The sequence below is a fragment of the Mastomys coucha genome, unplaced genomic scaffold (assembly GCF_008632895.1).
Source record: "Mastomys coucha isolate ucsf_1 unplaced genomic scaffold, UCSF_Mcou_1 pScaffold15, whole genome shotgun sequence".
In the NCBI taxonomy this organism is placed as follows: Eukaryota; Metazoa; Chordata; class Mammalia; order Rodentia; family Muridae; genus Mastomys; species Mastomys coucha.
In genome coordinates this window covers 151732767-151754970 of record NW_022196897.1, presented here as the reverse complement: position 1 = coordinate 151754970, position 22204 = coordinate 151732767, and the positions used below count along the sequence as shown (strand labels likewise).

The following is a 22204-nucleotide window of genomic DNA, read 5'->3' as shown; positions in this document are numbered from 1 at the left end:
CCTGGAACTCACTCTGTAGACCAGGCTGGCCTTGAACTCAGAAATCCACCTGCCTCTGCCTCCCGAATGCTTCTATTTAAAGGCATGCACTACCATGACTGGCGTGTGGATAGGTTTTGACATGTCTTCCACAGTTGAAAGATCAGCTTTATTACCTGTTCTTACAGGGACATTAATTCCATTCCTAAGGAATCATCATGAATGACTTAATCACCTCCTAAAGCCCCACCCCAAGCTCCACCCTACCTCCAAGCTCCACCCCACTCCAAGCTCCGCCAAACCGCTAAGTTCCGCCCCACCTCCAAGCTCCGCCCCATTGAAAATGAGAGCCCTGACAGGTGACCTCCGCCTGGGGAGGAAAAAACATTCAGGAGCCAGATGTGGCTGACGTAGAGCCTCTTCACCTCCTCTCTCTTCGCCCCCCTCTCTTTCTCTCCCTCTCTTTCTCTCTCTCCACTTGGTTTGGAGGTTTTGAAATGTTAAGCACTTCTACACCCTTCAGCTTGAATATATCATAAATTAGATAAATTGAATTCCAATTTTAAACCAATTGTTTTATCTTTAGGATAAAGACCCAATCCATAAAAGCTTAGTCTTGGCTTAGGATTGCATTCTTTAGAAGCATCTCTGTTTAGGAAGTGTGTGGCTGGGGTTTTCGTCTCATGGCCTTGTCCAGTTTCAGCTTCTGGCTTAGAACCAGTGGTTCTTACTAAAATGTTCAGTGGAATTATCCAGCAAAGCCATCTTGGGGTGGTTTTTTTTTTTTTTTTTTTTTTTTTTTTTTTTTTTTTTTTTTTGTGACTTCTGTTTTCTTTTGAGGCATGGTCTCAAGCAGCCCAAGCTTGAGCACACTTCACTATGTAGCCAAGGATGACTTTGAACTCTTGATCCCCCTGCCTCCAGCTCCCCAGTACTGAAATTACACTTGTGCTCCACTACACCTGGTTTTATGTGGTTCTGTGATGGAGCCCAGCTCTCCCTGCACAGTAGGCAAGTGCATCACCAACAGGGTCAGCTCTGTCCATCTTCACCCCGCTGCCGCCACCGTCCCGCCCCCGCCAGCAGCAGTAGCAGCAGCAGCAGCAACAATGTTTGCTCACTGGCTGCACGGCTGTGTAGGGAACCGATTGCTTCTTGTGTAAAGCAGGGCGTTTCTGTCTTCCATGGAATCCATGTTTTACCTGAGTTATCAACTCAGGCACAATCACAATGATGCCACCCCTCTCCTTTGTGGTCCCCCACCTTATTCTGTTTTCACCTTTCTTGGTTCCCCCTTGTTCTCTTATTTCTGTGCTTCTGTTTACTTTGGGGTTAATTTATCTTTTGAGAGTTTCTTAGGATAGATGAGGTCTCGGGGCTGGAGAGATGGATTAAGAACACCGGCTGCTCTTCCAGAGGACCCAGGTTCAATTCCCAGCACCCACATGGCAGCTCATAAACATCTGTGACTCCAGTTCCAGGCGGTCTCGTGCCCTCTTCTGGCCTCCATGGGCTCAGTGCACATGTGGTGCACAGACATACCCCCCAAATTAAAACGAATAGATATCTTTTAAAAATTAAAAAAAGATGAGGGGTTCTGCTTGTAACCCCACTTTCTTCTTTTCTAATAACCAGGTTATTTCCCTTTGCCGTTTTAATGACATTCCATAAATTTTTGATATGTTGTGTTTTTATTTCATTCAGTTCAAAGTACTTTTAAATTTCCTTTTGATTCTTTGAACTCCGGGTTGCACAGGTGCATTATTGAGATTCCAAACGTTTGAGAAATCTCCAGAGGTGCTTGCTACTTCTTAGTGATTTAACTCTTCTGCCACCAGAACCTGGGCTCTCCGTCTTGGATGTTGACTGAGCTGGAGCCGCTGTCTAGTCCAGAGTGTGAGTCTGTCTTGGGGAAGACCCCGAGTGCTGCCAGCGGGAACACATAGTGCTATTCAGACTGTTACCACAGACTTTTCCTTCCATTCCACATCCCCAGTTTTCTTCTCCAGAGAAACTGACCACGGCCTGTTGCTCTGCACCTTTCCAGAAACTTCCTATGTAAACATGGATGTCAACCTACACTTCCTTTTAAGAAAATTCTGGGACACATCTCACATAGAGTTTTGTTTTTCCTTTTTCTTTTTCCATAAGGGCGAGGCAATAAAACAGTCTCATTCTGTGTTTCAACCTGGCAGGGAACTTAGCATGTAACTCAGGCTAGCCTTGAACTCATGTCAATCCTCCTGCCTCAGCCTGCTGAGATTTTAGGTGGGAGACAGAATGCCTGGATTTTCATATGTAGTTCTTTTACTTCTCTCCACCTATGATAGCAGCTCAAAAAGGTTGGCTTAGACAGACTTCATTGTATGACGTCACTGCACTCCTTTTTCAGAGCTGCGTAGTATGCCACTGGTGGATGTGCCAGTGTTTACCTAACACGGGTCCTGGTAAGCTCTTCTATGTTGCTTGTCGTCTTTTGCTCTGATATTAACTGCAATAAGAATTCCTTTTATTAAGTGTTTGTATTTATGTGGGAGTTGTCTTTAGGGTGAATTCCTAATTGGGGAATAGCTGGGCTAAAGGGTGCATGCGCTTCTAATTTTGTTAGATGACATCTGATTGTACAGAAAACCTTACGTCTCTTCCTGAGAACTTAACATTCTCTTATTGGCTGAGGGAGTTGCTTTAAGAAGTTAAAAAAACACAACCTTCCAACTTTTTTTGAGTACTATGGAGCATATTAAACCACGGCAAAGAAGTTCTGGCTGGGCGTGTCTGTTCTCTTGAGTCTGGATGGTCTTAGATCCTGCTGTGCGCAGCAGGCTGCCCAGAGTCCTCTGCACACTGTTGGCATTTGCACAGATGTCGGCACCTGCTAGAGCAGCGTGTCTTTCAGTGTGGCTGGGAAGAGGGAAGTGTTAGAGACCATTTCTTGGCAAGGCGAAGAGCCAGTGGGATCTGTCAATCAAACTACCGTAGCAGCCGGGAAACACCAGGTGCCTTGGATGGTTTCAAAAGTGGAGTTTTGTGGAAAATACTGAAAGCCTGCATATGTGTACATATGTGTGTGCGTGCATGTGTGTGCACATGTGCTAAATGTTCTACTTGTGCAGCAGACACTGGGGAGAAGAGGCTAGGCACCCCAGTTAGAGCTTACAGTTATTGATGCTATTAGATTAAATACCTTTTTTTTTAAGATTTATTATTTTTTGTAAATGAATGTTTTACTTGTATGTGTGTCTGTGCACCATACGGATACCTGGTACCCTTGGAGGTCAGAAGAGGGCACCAGATCCCCTGGGACCAGTGATTGTGAGCCACCATGTAGGTGATGGGAGATGAACTCAGGTCTTCTAGAAGAGCCATCTCTCCAGCTCCGTGATGCCGCTAACATTTCTGTGAGCTTGTGAGATACAGGAGGAGTCAGCCTAACCTCTCATTGTTGTACTTGAAGCCAAGGGGTAAATGACCCCGGAGGACGTGGAAAGACACTTCAGAGACATGATGAGTCCTGTGTTTGCTCCTGATGGGGCCCAGAGACGACCTTGCCATATAACCCAAATCCTCAGGAAGGGCGACACGTGAGTCAGGTTCACCCTTGAACTCTGGATCTACTACCGCATCACATCTTCCCACCGGTGGCTCCTCTCCATTCCAATTTCCCACCAGCGCCCTGCTCCTCTCCCTTGTTGAAGCCAGTGCTCGGAGACTACATTCAGAGAAGCAGAGTGCCAACGGTAGTCCAGGATCAGGAAGAGAAGTTCAGTAGACTTCATGTTCTTTCTCGAAAGAAGATGATTTGAAGTTGCTAAGTGAGAAGGACTGTGTGTTCAGTAAACATTCGGGACGAGACTATGAAGATTAAAGAGCAATCAAGCCTGATGCTCCCTTGAAAGCTGAGTGCAAAATACTTGGCCAGGTGTCTCCATGTGTCTTCGCAGGGAGGAGGAGCTCTTCAGGGAAGGGACATGCAGATCTGGATCCACAGACACACCAAGAGCTCAGGTAGAGAGGGGGCAGGGATAGCTAGTAATGAACGCCCATAAAGCATCAGGCTACCGAGCCCAAGGGCACCCACAGACAAGGTGGAAGGAAGGCTGCTGTAGAGGCCCAGTCCTATAATCTCAGCACTGGAGGTGGAGGCAGGAGGATGGGAATTCAAGGTCATCCCTTGCTTACATCTTGAGTTCAAGGATAGCCTGGGTTACAGGAGACTCTGTTTCCCATAAGACAAAACAACAAAAGAATGAGTTGGGTGCCCCTGTGACCCCAGCTCCAGTGGGGCACTTAGTTTGCATAATTGCTGAGTAACCCCCCCCCCCCCCCCCCCCCCCCCCCCCCCCCCCCCCCCCCCCCCCCCCCCCCCCCCCCGCTCCCCACCCACACCCTCCCTCTCTCCTCCCCCCACGGTGTCCTGAACTGAACTACAGCCCATGCTCCTTACCAGACAAAGCAACCTGTCACTCCACCTCGCCCTCCCCTAGTAGCTCCCTAGCAACCTCACAGGAACTCCCTTTTGTGGCCAAGCACATCCTGGAACTAGGGGCAGTGGTCCAATCTGGATTGGTTTTTGGTACATGCATAATAAGGAAGAGTGTCCTCTGAGTGACCTTTTGGGGGAAAAAAATCGAATTACCATCTTATGCCTATGCATGATCGGGCATGTATATGATTAAGCCAGATGCATCATGGGAAAGGGTATCTGCAGCAAACGAAGGTTTATGTAATGGAGACCTGTCAGTCAAGACAGAAAATCACCCCCATTCTGCTCCTAGCAACCAATTCCTCCTCCTCCTGGACCCACAAAAGGAAAGAACCCCCAGAAGGAGCATGGGGCTCTTGAGCAACCTTGCTGGAGCTCACCCCTCCCCTGTAGTGTTTCTACTTTGAGCTTTTGCTCTGCTGTGGCTTTGTTACTTCTAAGCACTTCATCAACCCCGTGAACACCAAGAATCTGGAAACACCTGGAGCAGGCAGCAGCCTCTGGTCAGGAGGCTGAGCAAGAAGACTGCAGCTCTGAAAGCGGCCTGGCGGGTATAGCTCACGGCTGAGGTGCGACCCAGGAGAGGGGTGTGGGTGGGTCTGCTGTCTTCTGCCTCTGGAGTTCCGGATTTCCTTGTCCCTCCCCCTCCCCCATACTCTATTGGTTCTGGCACAGTGCTGACTCTACTCTAGCCCCAGCTGCGGCATAAGACACACAACTTTTCCCCATTCCAACATTGTACCTAAGCCACAGGGGCTGGCGCCATAGAATGGACATGTGACTAAGTTGGCCAATGGGAGTCCTCTAGGGCTCTGGACCGAAGAAGCCCTTCTTTGTGGTGATGTAGCAGGCAGGACAGAGTGAGATCAGAAGCTGAGGTTCAGGATTTTGTCGGAACCCCTGACCTATGCCAACCCCACAACACTGCTTATAACCTGCCGAACAACTGGGTTTCTTTTTTCCTTTCATAAACCATTTTCCTGTTTTCTGGAGCCTAAAAGTCCTATGCAATAGAGGATTTCCCTAAAACACTGGTGCCTCAGAGTTGGGTGAGGATCCTAGAAGGCAGAGACCTGTGGGTGACGGTAGCTGAGCCTCCTCAGAGAATGGCAGCTGGCTAGCTCCCGGGCAGATTTATCTTATGTTGAGTATGTGTGTATGCAGTGCCCATGAGTCCAGAAGAAGGTGTCAGATCCCCGTGGCTGGGATTACAGGAAGCTGTGAGCCACCCAGGTGGGTGCTGAGAACAGACTCAGCCCTGGAAGAACAGCAAGTGCTCTTCATAGTTGAACCATCGCTTCAGTTCCCCCATGCGGCACCAGTCCTGCTTGCTGCAAGCTTTAGAGAACATCTCAACTGGGCATAGCCAACGAATAAGAGCTCAGTACAGAAGATGAAGCCTTGTGGGCCTGGGTTCGAATCCCAGCCCCACAGTTATTAGTTAGTACTTGTTACTCTGACCCGCTCTGTTCTATGTGGAAGATGGGGGTGCAGGCGTGGGGTGAGAAGCCCTTCTCTCGGGAGGAGTGTGGCTCAGCTTTCTGACTCCAGGTCTACAGAGATCAAATGGACCGTGTCCCAGGGCTGGAGAGATGGCTCAGTGGCTAAATGAGCTTGGGTTCTCACAGAGATGCCGGGTTCGGTTCCCAGTGCACACATGGCAGATCACGACCACCTGTGACTCCAGCTTCATGCCATCAAAACATACAAGCATTTAAAAAAAAATAACTGCATCTCTAAAGAAATCTTCAAAGCCCTAATTTTTGGTAGTTGTTCAAACTAAGGACTGTCTGGGAAACAGTATGTGCTTATTAAATGTCTGTTACTAAGGACAGAGAGGTGATGAGAGAAGACTTCAAGCGAGTGTTTTTTTGGACCACGGGGCAAGTGTTTTTTTGGACCACGGCTCACAAATCTGCTTGACTCAGGAGCTCAGACCACGGGAGTGAGTGAGAATGAATTTGAGTGTACTTACCGGCCAGTGACTCAGAATTCTGGCTGGGGACATTGTGAGGAGCCTCCTGGAGGACGTAGGTGGACGTGGAGAGGGGCGAGGAGCAGAGGCCGCTGGCAGGGACGTAGGGCGGGTTGTACGATGGGCTGAAATACTGGGGATACTGGTTCTGTGGGAAGCTGGGGTAGGAGGGATAATCCTGGCAAGAGAAAAAGGGCAGACAGGGGTTGAGTGAAGGGCCTCGCCTGGCAGCCCAGGCTCCTCTTCAGAGTAAACAGCGACCATCCAGAGGTCGCCGTTTGGTTTCCCATAAATGGACTCTGACCCGAGAGCCAAGTGCAAGTGGCACAGGCTGAAGACACAGGGCACAGAGGGATGAAGCCACAGAGTAGAAATGGGGGTGGCCCCTTGTTGATTGTCACAGGACTGGGAAGGTTGAGGTGGTGGGAATCCCCATCTGAACCTGAGTCTTCCAAGGGGTGGGAGCTGTGGTGTGACCACTGAGTCCAGCCATCTCTAGAACAGCTCTCAGGATCGGGGTGGGGTGGGGTGGAGGGTGGGGTGTAGAGGTGGAGGAAGATCTTGACACTCCCTGCCTGCCCTACCCCTGAGCTCTGGGGTTTGAGAGCCTGAGGGTGAGCCTTTGTTGATGACCCTGAAGAACAGGATGGCGACCTTGAGAGTCTTTTGGTCAATGCTGTTTCTCCAGAGTGAGAACTGGGCCTGGGGTTCACCGTGACCTCAGAGATGTTGTGTGAACAATGAGTGGAGCACAGCAAATGTTCCGGGGTTAAGGAACATTCAAGCACATTTCAGGGAACAAATTCCAAATGGAGCATTCCCTATACTATCAGGGTCCAGAGCGCTCCCCCAGCCCCAGCTATCATCCTTTCAAACACAGTCATGATCCTTGGCACCACTACCACCATTATCACAGCTACCACATCACTATCACCATCTTCCCCCATCTCCACCACCACCACCTCCACCACCACCACCACCATCACTACCACCGCCATCACCACCACTACCACCACCACCATCACCATCACCACCATCACCATCACCACCACCATCACTACCACCACCATCACTACCACCACCATCATCACCACCACCATCATCACCACTACCACCATCACCACCACCACCACACCACCACCATTGTCACCACCACCATCACCATCACTACTACCACCATTACCACCACCACCATCACTACCACCACCATCATCACTACCACCACCATCACCACCACCACCACACCACCACCATTGTCACCACCACACCACCACCATTGTCACCACCACCATCACCACCACACCACCACCACCGTCACCACCATTGTCACCACCATCATCATTATCATCAGTGATTCACTCACAAGAAACTCATAGAAGGTTCTGGCCCCTAGCTCATATCTGCTAAGTCAGAATTGCTGGGAAATCTGAATTTGTGGCAGGGTCTTAGAGTGAAATGACCAGATACCTAGAGTTAAGAATTGCATCTGGAAAGTTCCATTTCAGATACAAGCTTTGGGTTTTTGTGTGTGGTTCATGGAGCTGGGGGCGGGGGGCGGAGAATACATGTTCTTTCATGTATTAGGAACACACATTGAGCCTTTTGTTTCAAAAGGATTTCAGGTTTACAGGAAGAGGGTCCTTCAGCAAGTCTCCTCAGAAGCCATCAGGACCCAGGGCTTTGAGCGTGATAGCAGACGCTCGACCACCTGGCTACACCCTCTACCTTTAGTAGGGTAATTCTGTTTTTTTTTTTTTCAAATGATGCATTTATTTATTTATTTTTTTTATGTGCACTGGTGTTTTGATGAAGCTCCCATCAGATGCAGAAGGAACAGTATGCGTTGTCCCCGTGAGAGGCTCGCGGCCCAGGGAAATCACATAGACTGCACCCTCAGTCCACACTCAAGAGCTCCTAAATGCTTCTGGCTCAGGTAAAATCAGACCTGACATTGTGGGAATCTTGTCATTTTATTTCTAGTGGTATTTTATTCAATCTGGCCCCTGGGACCTCCAAACCCAGGGCTAAGAGGCCAGCTTCCTGGTGGGGATTGTGGGTGTGAGGTGGCTCTGTCATGTACCTTGAGTTACGGGGCACATTTAAAGAAAGAAGTGAGAAGGGGTTGGTAGGTGCCATGTCTACCTGGTGCACGCTTCCAAATCCGGCCGAGTTGGTCAGTCCGTTGGCGCCTTGATAGAGCCCAGTGGTGCCTGCGGAGGACATGACAGGTTAGGCTTCCACATCAGGGACAACAGGGAAGAAGGCATGGTGGATGCTCTCAGGCCTGGGGTTGGGGGCATGGAGGAGTATGGAAAGGGGGTGTGGGGCAGGACCAGTGACCCAGAGCCACAGCTCCCTAGCTTCGGTTTCTTCAGTAAACCAGGAAAAGAATTTTTTTTTTTTTGAGTGATTAAGGAGAGCAGTAAATGCGACCGTGCACATAGCCGGTGTCAGCCCTGCTTGCTGCGGGTTTTTGAAACCTTGTTTTATTCTAGCGTAGGTGTACGTAAACATTGTTTTATTCTAATGCAGGTGCCTGGGTGCCTGCGTGTACCTCTAGGTCAGGGAACTTGCAAATTTGCTGGAACTGGTCCTTTTTCCACCACGTGGATTCCAGGGGTTGTCAGGTTTGGTGGTAAGGGGTCTCCTTCCCCGCTCCCCTTGTTAACTTTATGTGACGCTGCATCTAATACAACACGGTCACGGAATGGATGGTGGCTGAGAGCAGGTCCTAAGAAAGCTTCCCCTGTACCAGGAAGGAGACCCCTCAAGACCGACGCAGAGGTGAGGGACACGCTGACACATCCAAGGACAGACATGAAAGGCAGTCTTTGGCCTCTGCCACAGGCTCTGCGTGCCTTCCTTGGAGGGCAAGCTAATTTTCTGCTTCTGTTTTGTCTCATGTGCAGAAAATATCCATGCCTACCCACTCTGTACCCATACCCATGCCCGGTACAAGCTCTGATCCAAGGGAGGTAGGAGGAGTTATCTCTCTAACGGTTCCATCAGCCACCTCCCCAGGACCTGGGGGACTTAGAGAGAGATCGTGAATGGTGACAGGGGAAAGGGTGGAGTCAGGGAAGAGGAGACAGTGGGACAAAGAGAGTAAGGAACAGACACAGGACCCCACTGGGCCCCCCTCCTGACTTCTGTTGCACAGGGGCTCCTTAATCATAAAGGGCACAGACTTTGCCCATCCCTGTGTGACCCACTAGAATCCACTCTGACCCATTGAGATCCCACTCTGTCCTCAAGGCTGGCCTGGACACATGCATGGGAAGAAGGCCTGGGTGGAAAGTCTAAGGCTAGCCCATTTTACTCAAGGTCATCTCTGGGCTTGGTGGAAGAGACTCGGACCAGTTTGAGTGTGGCAAGCTATGACTCTTATCTCTGCCCTCTCCTCCTCTGGGGCAAATAAATCTCCTTTGAGTTGAGGGCATGGTCTTGGGGGTCCTGAGCCAGTATTTTTCTTTCAGTGGTTGCCATGGTGACCCTACCTGCCCCAGGACAACTCCTTCTCTTCTGAGTGAAGCTGAGGAAGAGTGACTTAGGGCAGATTTGAGCAAGGGTGGTCACAGTCAGTCCCCCGCTTTTTCTCAGAACAGTCTGTTGTTTATTTTCCTTTTGTGACTCAGGGTCATCTGAAGAATGGACAGCTGAACAAAGCTTAGGGTGAAGAAGTGGGCCGACCCAGCAGGGAGTCCCTCCTGGGCAAGGGAGGACTGCAGAAAGATGGGGTAGTCTCGGGCAACAAAGCATGGGGGCTTGGTGGGGTTTCACAGACTCATTTTGGTGGTGGCTGTGAGATATAGACATTGCTGGCTGGGACAATGTGGTAAGGGGTAGGAGGGCGGGAGGCTGGCAGTGGCCGGTCCCTCTCCCTTGTCTCCACCCTCTCTCAGAGACACAATGCTCTCTCTGCACTGGACTCTGATTAGGATACTCTGCAACCCTGGCCTCTTTTGTGGCTAGATGTAGTGATGGGACAAGTTCTAGACAAAAGAAGAAATGAACTAGGCAAGTTCAACTTCCTGGTTGTGATTTTACAAGGCAGGCAGGGCCCAGGGATCTTCCTGTCTCAGCCTCCCCAGTGCTGGGGTTCACGGGCAGTGCTGCCATGCATGGCTTTTTGTAGAGGTGCGAGGGATCTGAGCTCAGGTCCTCACGCGAGCACGGCCTGTACCGCTTTGCCACCCTGTCCTGAGACGCTGAGGTAATTCACTCTGGGCTCTTTTTGTCTTCTGTCATTTACTTTTAATTTTAAAATTAATTTCTTTTAATTTCCTCTCAGTTCCCATCACTCACAAGCACAAGCTGTGAGGTGTCAGAATGGACTTAATCATGGTTTTTTTTTTGTTTTTTCGTTTTTTGCTTTTGTTTTCTATTACTTTAAGGAAACACTGGAGGCAGGTTAACTCTATAAAGAAAAAAGGTTTGATTAAAATCTTAGGCCCAGCGTGCAAGATCAGGCTGCCATATGACTGAGGAAGGCCCTTTTGACAGACACCATGATGCCTAGGTGTGTGTGCATGTACGTGTGTGTGTGTGTGTGTGTGTGTGTGTGAGTAAATGTAAGAGTACATCAACAGGCAGAGAATGGGGTGGCTATGCTGGCTCTTCTGTGACTCTCTTATAGCTAGCTAATCAAGGAATCCCATGAGAACCACCCTCTGCATTCCCATGACCTAATGACCTCCCAACATCGGCACCCTGGGGAGCAAATGGCAATTCTTTTGGGACCAACTACATCCAGGCCACAGGGGGTACACACTCCTCTTAGTATGGGGCCCATGCAGGCACTCGGGGATCAGATGCCAGTTCTGTGAACTCTGGGGTGTCACCTGTCTCCCAGGTTTCATGGGCCATCAAATGGTTCTAACTTCCTTGCCGCTGGCTGCATCATCTATGCCCTGGCAATGCTGTGGTTGCCTAGCCCTCTGCTGGTCCTAACTGCCCAGGGGACACAGGTGTGAGGCGCCTAACAAGGTTGCTGTGTGCATCCTCACACACACCCCGTGTGGGCTCTGGATGCCTTGGAGGAAATCAGGGAGGGCTGCCTGGTGTAGGGGTCCTGCCTTGTGCTCTGTGCCTGTCCTCCCTCTCCCGGCATCCAGCATGGAACCGCTGGCCATTTTTTTTTTTTTTTTTTGCTGTCACAGTACTTGTGTCATGATTCACATTTCTCTGGTTGGGTGCTGGTGGCTCTGAGTGTACCTTCCAGGGCCTGCTGCCCTCTGGGTATCTTCTTTTTAATGAGATGGTGACGGTTGCTATGGAGACCCCTCTCTTCCCACAGTTGAGCCCAGCTGCCCCTTCATCTCAGCCCTTGACTGACTGTCAGATAGGCAAAGATGGAACAACACTGGACCTGCCATGGAGGAGTGCAGATGTCTGCTCTGGGCTGGCTGCACGGCAGGTTGGGAAGTGACTGGGCAGGGCCCAGGTCACTCTGAGCTGGGTGCTGAACTACTCAGCACAGCTCATCTTTTGCTGTAGTTCTTTGGGGTCAATCTAAAGTGATCTAGCTTCCAGGAGGTGGCGATACACACCTTTAATCCCAGCACTCTGTAGGCTGAGGCAGGTGGATCTCTGTGAGTTCAGGGCTAGCCTGGCCTACAGAGTGAGTTATAGGACAGTCAGAGCTACACAGAGAAACCCTGTCTTGGAAAACCAAACCAAACTCAAACCCCTTGAGTAAAATGGGCTAGCCTTAGACTCCCCACCCAGGCCTTCTTCCCAAGCTAAACTGATCTAGCTGTCACCCATAGATGGGACACCTGTGTCAGGCTTTGTGGAGACAGCCTTGTGGAATAACTCTGGATAGAACCCCTCATCCATGTTACCCAATTTCTCTTCCCAAAGCAGAGGGGTCTGCTGGTCAGGTCCACAGGATGTTCAGGAGCCTCAGTCCCCACTGTAATAAAGTCTGACTGAGGGGCAATTCAAACATAGAGGCTGATGGCCAGCCAGCAAGATGGCTCAGCATGTAACGGTGCTTGCTGCCAAGCCCAAGAGCCCGAGTTCGATCCTCAGACCCACATGGTGGAAAGAGAAAACTGACTCTTACAAATTGTCCTCTGACATGCACACAAATAAGTGTACTAATAAATTTAAAAGAATAGTTAAAACTGCAAAGACGGAAGCTCTTCCAGCAGGAGTGACAACTACCTGGAATGTGTCTGGGGGCGACAGGAACAGAGCTGGGAGGAAGGGAATGGGGGGCGACAGGAACAGAGCTGGGAGGAAGGGAATGTAGGACTTGTGTAAAAAAAAAAAATCAAGTGGGTGGGAGGAAGGGCCTCAGAAGCCCCTCCCACCCTGGGTCCTAGACCCTGCCCACAACCCAGAAAGCTGTAGACTTTCTTAGGCCCAGTTTTCCACTTTTTTCCATGTGTTTGTTCCCAAGTTTGTGTGTATATATATGTATATATATATATATATAAGTATTGTGGTTGTTTTGTTTTGTTTTGGTTTTTGTTTTTTTCGGGACCGGGTTTCTCTGTGTAGCCCTGGCTGTCCTGGAACTCACTCTGTAGACCAGGATAGACTTGAACTCAGAAATCCACCTGCCCCTGCCTCCTAAGTGCTGGGATTAAAGGCATGCGTCACCACTGCCCACCCCAATTTTATATTTTTAAGTTTGCTAACTATGCATGTGTATTTTCTAAATACACAGGAGGGCCTTTAGAGGTTTGTGTATATATCTCAGGATGCTTACATTAATTAGGTAACTTATATTTAAACATGGTTCTTCGTTTACAAACGCAGGCAGGAGGAAGTGTTCTTGCATTTACAGTATGTAAGTGCTGATTCTCCTATACCATAATGGCCTCAGTCACCTCTCTCCTGAGCCCAAAATTCTGTTCTCAATAACCAGTGTATTCCGGACGGATGGAGCCAGTATCCTAAATCTCAGGGCTAGAAAACAGCTTTGGAAATGTGCTGAACCCTCACACATTTTAAACTGCCCTGTTCAACTTCACTCGAAGGTTGGGATACAGCATAGAGGGAAGAAGCAAAATAAAGAAGCCTATTTTAAATCCTAAACCGACTAGGAGACATTGCTAGCTCTGACTGTGTAGACTAAGGGCCATAGTTAAGCTTAAGGATCGGGGTGACTAAACGGCACAAACACTGGGGCGTACATCAAGTTCTTCAGATTTAAAAAAACATCCTTTTTAATCTTTGTTTTGTCTGTTCCTAGAAGGCGAAGCTTTGAAGGGCAAGAGCTGGCTGACTGGCCCCATTCCACTCCGTCCTGGCTCTGCCCAACCCCACCCTGGCCTCACCCCCACTTGGCTCCACCCCATTCTGCCCCCACCCCCACCACAGACCTTTATCACAGGCTTCCTTCATTCTCCCCGCCCCCAATCACACATCTGTGGCACCTTCAGAGAGCGCCAAACATGGAGCCTTGAGATCCCTCACGCAGAAGAGGGTGGGAGGCAGGAGGAAACCCACACGTAATTGATGATTTTCCCTGATGCCTGTCAGCAATCGGGTGATCTTTCTAAGCCCCGGTTTCCCTTTAGTAAAATGGAGCTAAACATTCATTGTTTGGTGTCTGACAAGGATTCTAGGAAACTAGGGCTCTCAAGGGCAGAGCTACCCAAAGTAGGCGATCAACAAACTATAGCTAGGATTTTCATTCTTTATGCACTTGGCAGGCTGAGGAGGAGAGGAGGATCATGATGAGTTGGAGGCTAGCCTCAGCTGCATAGTAATAGCAATAAATGGTACAGAGCTTGACGACCCAGGTTGAGTTCTGGGCTCTGAGACCAACAGGGACGTGTGGGCAGGGAGACTCAGGATTCCAGCCAGCCTTTGTGTAGGGGCTGAGTAAGAATGGCTCCCACAGGCTAATATATTTGAATGTTTGGTCATTAGGGAGTGGGAGTGGTACAACTTGCGAGGGATTAGGAGGTGTGGCCTTGTTGGAGTGGGTGTGGCCTTGTTAACGGAAGTGTGTCACTGAGGGTGGGCTTTGAGGTTTCAGAAGCCTAAGCCAGTTCCCGTGTCTCTGTCTCTCTCAGCTGCATCTCCAGCATCATGCCTGCCTGCCTGCTCCCGACAGCCAGAGGAGAACTATCATCCACACTGGGTGGAGCCTGAGCATAGTGACGTACTTCCTCCAACAAGGCCACACCTCCTCCAAGGCCACACCCACCCAACAAGGCCACACCTCCTCATAGTGCCATTCCTTATGGGTCAACCATTCAAACACCTGAGTCTATGGGGCCACACCTATTCTAACCACCACAAATGGCGTGCACAGTGTATGTTCCAATCCAAAGTGGCAGTGAAGTCAGGCCATGATACAAATGCTGCCAGGAACACCTCGGGTCATTCCATGGTCACTCCATGTTTGCTTTTGAGTTAATCTCTGGTTGGTGTATACCCACAGGTCCAGGCCAGCTTGGGCTGCACAGGAAAACCTTGTTTGATATTTTCCTCCTTCATGCCACCCACAGTAGACATCATGCCATTCTTCCACAGCAGGGGACTGCCTGTGTTAATTTTTGGGTGTTTGGGGACTCTAGCCCTGAACCCAAGGTCAACATGAGAGTTCAGGCTTACAGAATAAACTTTAATAACCCCCTGGCTGCCTGTGCCCAGGAAATAGAGGACAAACGGACAGAAGCCAGGGTGTCACCTCAGGAAAACAGAGGCCGACATCTGGTTTATGAAGGGGTGACTGTCACGTAAGACATGTTACTCTCTAGACAAACACTTCCTGGCAGTAAAGAGACATCTCTCCAAATTGGTTCTTTTCAAAGAATGCAGGCTTGGTGAAATGACCTCACAGGCGACCTGGGGAAGCCTCTGGGATCACACAGGCTGTGTCTGTCGTCCTCAGAGCCAGAGTCTCAGAAAACACCGTATGCAGCTGAGTTCTCTGCAAATCTCAGCTCAGCCCCCACAAAGCTGCCTGCTCTGGGTTTCCAGGCAGAAGCAAAGACATCCCCACTGACCCACACACTCTGAGCGACTTCCCTAGCATCCCCCAAGAAGAGGTGGAGATCACTTAGGCGAGGGCCATAGCCTCGGATCAAAGCCTCATGCTCTGGGGTTCTCCAAGCTATAATTCACTACTCGCCCTAAGTCCTCACAGTGCCATGAGGAGCGATGACTTGAGCAGCTGTGAACCCTGGCTCTTATCTGGGTGGGATTGATTTCTGCTTCTCCTGTCAGGGCCTCCTGTCCTCATAGGTGAAATCATCCCAAAGTCTCTGAATGGGATGCTGCTCCCCCCCAACCCTCCTCCCCCTCCCCCGACTCCCCACCTCCCACTGCTGTCACGGGGTGGGTGTGGTGTTTTTAAGCCTTTGTGACCTTGGAGCTGCGCCTGTGCTTACATCATAGCTTTGAGGTCCTTGCCAGACAATGTCCACCCATGCCTCCTACACATATTCCGTGTTTAGGATCTACACAGAGTGAACATTAGGCCAAGGGTGGAGGGGTTGCTTGAAGCTCCTATTAGCAGTCATGAGACATGTCAGGGTTATACTGTTCAACCTCACCAGTGTGACCTCCCTGCCCCAAATGAGCTGACAGGGCTTCCATGAAAAGCACACCCAAGGGAAGGGCTGGTCACTCAGACCCTGAGCTATTTTCTTCTTTTCTTTTCTTTTCCTTCCTTCCTTTCTTTTTTTTTCTTTTTTTGTTTTTGTTTTTTTGTTTTTTTGGTTTTTTTTTTGAGACAGTTTCTCTGAGTAGCCCTGGCTGTCCTGGAACTCACTCTGTAGACCAGGCTGGCCTCGAACTCAGAAACCCACCTGCCTCTGCCTCCCAAGTGCTGGGATTAAAGATGTGCACCACCACTGCCCGGCCTGAGCTACTGTCATCAAACTGGCCAGTGTGGTCTGGGAACACTGCTCAGTTGGTAGAGTCTCTCCTAGTATCCACAATGCCCTGGGTTCAGTCTCCACTCCCACACACACTGGGAATGGTGGTAGGCCTGGGTGTGAAGGCTGGAAAATCAGAAGTTCAAGGTCACCCTCCACTGCATAGTGAAGGTGAGGCCAGCCTACTCATGAGACCTTGACTCAAAAAACTAAAAATCAAAACAAAACAACCAACCAAACAAAAACCAAACAAAATGCATGTGCCCTGACCTCTCCTTCGTCTTCCTGGATCCCGGCTTTATCTGGACTGAGATGTGGTGTGTGCCATATTGAGTGCTACGGGCCCGAGTCGTCCTGGGATGGCCCTGGGAGAAGGGACTCTGAGGAGGTGGCTGTGTCAGGAGAGTTGGGGGCTTTATGAATGAGGTTTGTGCCCTTGTCAAAGGGACATAATTCACCATGCCCTCTGGGACACACAGAAAAGATGGCTACCTGTAAACCAGGGGTTGGCCCTGTCCTGCTAATTGTGCTAAGAACAAGAATAAAGTCACCAGCTGTAACATTCTGTGACCACTGACACTCTGGAGAACTAAGACTGTGGGCCTCACACAAGAGGCTGCAAGGATGAGGGGAGGACCAGCAGGTGAAAGGAGGTGGGGTTTCTGACTCTGTCCCCACTCCATGGTTATAAGAAAGGGACCAAGCACTGTCCCAGGAAACTGCACTCATTACAATACTGTGGTTTCACTGCAGCGGCTGGGCGCTCAGCTCAGTTACTGTTCCTAAGATTCAGGAGGAATGAAGCTCACAGAAGGTTCCGACACATTCTGCAGCAGCTTGGGGGGCGGGGAGTGTCCATGGTCACTGGGAGGCTTGCAGGCCAGTAGCATATTCTCAGGGACAGCATGCTACAGCTGCTCTGAACTCTTGGGAGAGGTTTTCGAGACAGGCAGATGGAGGCCACCATCAGGCCTGTGACTGAGTGCAGACATTGGTCCCACACCTTTTGGGCAGAGCAGACAGTGCAGGCATAACAGCAGGTGGCCTGGTACCAATTAAACCCTATTTGTGGACCCGCAATGCTAGAATTTCCTATCATTTTTCTTGCTAGGAAGTATCATTCTAAACAAAAATTCTCTCAGCCATCTGGACGTTGTTACCTTATAAGCCACAGAGACACGGGATGGACAGGTGGCAGCTAAGGGACAGACGGGTGGCAGCTAGCTTGTGTCTAGGTTAGAGCAGAAAGAGATCACTCTTTTCTGGGATGGGTTTTTTAAACTTGGGCTGCATGAGGGGCTGGAGAGATGGCTCAGTGGTTAAGAGCGCTGGCTGCTCTTCCAGAGGACCTGGGTTTGATTTCCAGATCCTACCTGGTGGGTTGTAACCATCCTTGCCTCCAGCTCCAGGGCATCAAGTGCCCTCTTCTCACCTCCAAGGGGACTAGACACACTGGTAGTGCGCTGACCATATATGCAGACAAAACACCCACACACAGAAAACAAATGGGAGGATAGTTTTAAAAAACAGTAAACTTGGTGAGGGGAAGAACTGGGAGAAGCGGAGAGAGGGGAAACTGCAATCAGGATATAATGTATGACAGAAGAGTAAAAGGTAAAATAATTGTAATAAAAATAACAAGAACAATGATACAGCATGGGCTCCTTCTCTCTCCCTCCCTTCCTCCTTTGCTAGGCACTGGATCCAGGACCTCGTGCACATTCTGCGAGTGAGAGGCATCCCCAGCCCTTCATCACTGCTTTCTTATGTCTTGTCTCTAGAAGTCTCCATACTCATTTTTAAGAGGCTAGTAGGAGACGGTGCTGCCTGAGGCTCCCCTGCAGGGGTGGAGAGGAGCCCCAAGCTTAGCAACAGGGAAGGGAGGGGCAGAGACGCTCAATGGCCAGTGAGACTAAGGTACCCCAGAGTCCACTCACTGAGACGTGGGCTCGGCTCACACCGTGGGACCCTGTGTTTCCAAATGGTAGGGACTGCTGACTCTACTGTTTTGCCACAGTGAACATACATGGAGGCATGGTCTCTCTCTCTCTCTGTCTCTCTGTCTCTCTGTCTCTCTCTCTCTCTCTCTCTCACACACACACACACACACACACACACACACACACACACACACACACACACCCCTTCAGGCGACTTTGTCCTTTCTGACTCTGTTCCAGGAGCACTACTACAGACAGAAAAGCCCATTTATCCACCTCTAAGTTGTGACCCGTGTAGCTGGGAACAGAGGCCCTGTTTATCCCTGATGACCCTCCTGCCCTAGGCTACAGGATACACATGTCCTCTAGTCTGGGTCAGGGCTGGGTTGCTTCTGAGCTCTCCCTTGCTCCTTTGGGGCTTGGGTGGTTCTCCATCCTGGCCACTGCAGCCCCCCACGCCAACCTCTGACTGTCTCCCCAGTCCAGTCCTATCTCCTAGAAGATTCATCACATTGAGGTCCTACTGGGACCTGTGAAGAGCGGAACCTTGTCCTCCTAAACCCAAGCCCCGCAGAATGTGCCCTTGCGTGGAAAGAGTCTTAGCCGCCGTGACTGGGATAAGGCTGGGGAGAAGCTGCTGGGTAGGTATGGGCCCTCAAATGTGGGAATCCTCCCTAGGAGAGGCAGAGAAAGGCATCCTGAGGGGAATCCCACAGGGCAACAGGGTGGGCTGGGGGAGGGGCAGGGAGCAGCCTCATGGCTCTCCAGTTGGGACATTCCTATAACTCACTCCGTATTCAGAACCACACAGAAATGATCCAGGGTTGCCTCAAGCCTCTTAGGTTGCCACGCTTGCTGCAGTGGCTTGAGAAAGTACCGGAGACTGTTCTCAGCCCCGTCTGCCTTCCTGGAGGTACTGAGAGGGTCCTCCTGGTTCATCCCCCAGCCTCACTGCTTCTCTCTCTCACTTCCTCAGGGCTGGCCATGACGGCTCTGCCATCTCTTAGCCCCCAAGTGCACACCACCCTTGCACGGGCTGTTCCCTGTCTGGAATGTCCTTCCCTGTACCTTCCTGTAGGACTCACCTGCTGCCTTTTACCCTTTGCTCAGATTGCCATCCCACCCAGGCCTTCTCTGGTCCCAGCAGCTTCTCAGTCCACCCCCAAGTCTGCTTTTCTCTGTGACCCTGTGGTCATCCGAAACACTAGGAATTTGTATATAATGATGATGATGATGATGACGGTGATGATGATGATGATGATAATGACGACGATGCCGGCGCCGCTGCCGCCACCGACCACTACCACCACCAGGAGATGAGTCAGTGAGTGAGATGCTTGTGCATGAATGAGAACCTGAATCTGGATCCCCCAGAATATGTAAAAGCCAGGCATGGTGTTACACGCCTGTAATATCTGAGGCCTAGAGGTTCTGTGGAGCCCAATGGCCAGCAGACCTAGCCAAATCAGTTAGCTCCGGTTCAGGGACACCTGAACCAGGGGCACCGCCCTAACTGAAGATCAGCTGACAACTGACTTTCAACGTCATCTTCAACCTTCGCTCCTCTTGCCACATAGCTCGTGTAGTCACAGGCTCCGGCAACAAGGACTGCTTGGGCGTGCGTGCGTGCGTGCGTGCGTGTGTGCGTGCGTGCGTGAGTGGGTGCGTGTTGGAGGGAGGGGTGTTACTCTCTAATGACCATAGCTATCACCTAACAAGTACTGACCATAGCAGCCACTGCAGTTCTGACAAAACAGGTCGTCGGCCCCGCCCTGCCCTCTGGTGCATTCGTCTAACAGGCAGAGGCCCATGGTGAATCTTCTTTTGACTTTAGTATATGTACATGCTTGTATGGGGTGAACACATGTAGGCATGCATGTGAGGAGGGCAGAGGTCAATGGCAGGTCTTCTCCAGACACTGTCCACTATATTGTCTTGAATCAAGTGAGCTTCATGGGGTCCCAAGAGCCTTAAAAGTGGCGGGCAGAAGTAGAGAGAAGGTTCGGAGACATGACTAAGGAGAACACGGTAAGTCCAAGCAAGCCAGGCTTGCTCTGCTGAGCTGGTATGCACAGAGAGGGGACCCAAGTCTAGGCTCAGAGTCCATTAACAACTCCAGGGGCCCGCTCACGCTGCTCTGCCCATAATAGCCAGCCTGCTCTGCACACAGCCAGCCTGCACATTAAGATCTAGATCTCTCCCCAAAGAACTCAGTTCGCTGTACCTCCGGGGCCTCCTTGGACTCTATGGGAAGACCTTTGGGGATGATTACCAACTTTTGCCGTGGCACAGCCCACATGGATCCCAGGTTAGACCCACGTCAGAACTGGAAGGTGGAAATAGCATCCACAGAAGGTGCCAAGACTGTGTAATGCCTGCTCTCATATGAGGCAAGACAGACAGACAGACAGACAGATAGACGGACAGACGGACAGACAGACAGACAGACAGACAGACAGACAGACAAACAGACAGACGAAGGAAGAAGAAAGCAAGCCCAGAACTCAGCCTGTACTAACCCAGCACTCCTTGGCCTGCCCTGACAGGGGTCTCCTCAGCCTTCCCCAGAGTTTCAGTCTTCTTGTCCGTCAAATGAAATCTGAAGAGGAGACCCAGACCAAAGAGATGAGCTGAGGCCAGGGGATCAGCCTGGTCCCCAGGAAGTCTCCGGGCAGGGCTGGCTGTGTTCACTCAGTACCTGCCACTGAAGTGGCCACCAATATGTAGTGAGGATCAAAATGGTCACAGCTAAGTGTTAAATAAATGGCGAGCATCAGGGCATAGCACGGATTGCAGTGGCCTCAGGGCTGACATTAGAGGCAAGGACAGAGGCACACACTGTGGGGACGTTTATTATGACTTTTTCCCCTGGGGGAGAAGCGGTGACAGCGAGAAGGGTCTGGTTTTAAAAACAATAAAGTCAATTTGCTATGGTCTGCTAGGATGTTTTGAGATCTTTGAAAGAGATATTGTGTGGCCTCAGGAGGGGTTGGCTGGGGACCCAGTCTATTTATTCTGTAAGGAGGGTGCCCTGACCTTCGCTGGCAGCGATGGCCTCTCAGCCTGAACTTGCCAGGTCTGGACAGCAGGGCTACCACTGCCCGAGACCGAGACGAATGCTGGCCAGCTGCTGCCTGGCCCCGGTGGCCTCCTCGGCCCTTCTCGCCTGGGTGGTTTCAATTTCTGCAAAGACTGGACGTCGCAGGGGCAGAGCCCAGGATTCAACCTGTTGCTGCTCAGCAAGAAAACCCCAGAGGAGGATTTTGGGGGTTGGCTTGTGTCCCCCCCCCCCCCCCCCCCCCCGTGAAGACTGATTCAGGTCCTAACCCTGGTAGCCACGAATGGGATCTCATCTGAAGGCAGCCTTCACAGACGCTGTGAAATTAAAAGAGGCCACGGGAATTAGGGTGTGTTATAAGAACAGGGAAAACTTGGGTGCTGACCCTCAGGAAGAGTGCCGGGGTGACAGAGTCAGAGATGGGCTGGCGTGAGTCAGGACCCCGGAAGCCATTGGAGCTATCAGAGCAGGGGCAGATGGGCAACTACAGCCACCCTCATTGTAGATGCTTGGCTATCTGGAGAACAGAGGCGGTGAACTCGCATCATTTTACCCACAGACACAGTTCTTCCCTACCGTAAAGTCAGCGACCTGTTGATGGCCACCGTCCTTCACTGCAGGGACAGTGTCATGGGTACAAGGATGACCTTGGCTCTGAATTGTAAATCCTGGTCCCTGGGGAGTTGAGTCACTGCGGGTGAGGATGGCCCATCCCCAACCCTGCCTCCATGTCTGTGAAGGGAGACGCTGAACCAGATCTCTGAGTTCCGACTTTACATGTCCCCAGGGTCCTTACAACGTCACCATATTCTCAGATCTATATTATTTAATGTTCACATTTCCTTGCATCAATTTCCATAAAGCACATCATTATAAATCTATAAGACCATCACTGTGTTTACCTACAGATGACGGAGGAAACTT

The 22204-nt window shown here is 50.6% G+C and overlaps 1 protein-coding gene across 1 annotated transcript in view; it reads right to left on the bottom strand.

Annotated features, from left to right (window-relative positions):
• Eya2 (EYA transcriptional coactivator and phosphatase 2) overlaps positions 1 to 22204 on the bottom strand; it is a 169089-nt gene that overhangs the window by 50615 nt on the left and 96270 nt on the right. The window contains exons 6-7 of the mRNA XM_031372772.1: positions 8580 to 8647; positions 6438 to 6615 (exon numbers count right to left, since the gene is read on the bottom strand). Coding sequence (XP_031228632.1) covers positions 6438 to 6615; positions 8580 to 8647 — 246 coding nt within the window. The remainder of the gene's footprint in view (positions 1 to 6437; positions 6616 to 8579; positions 8648 to 22204) is intronic.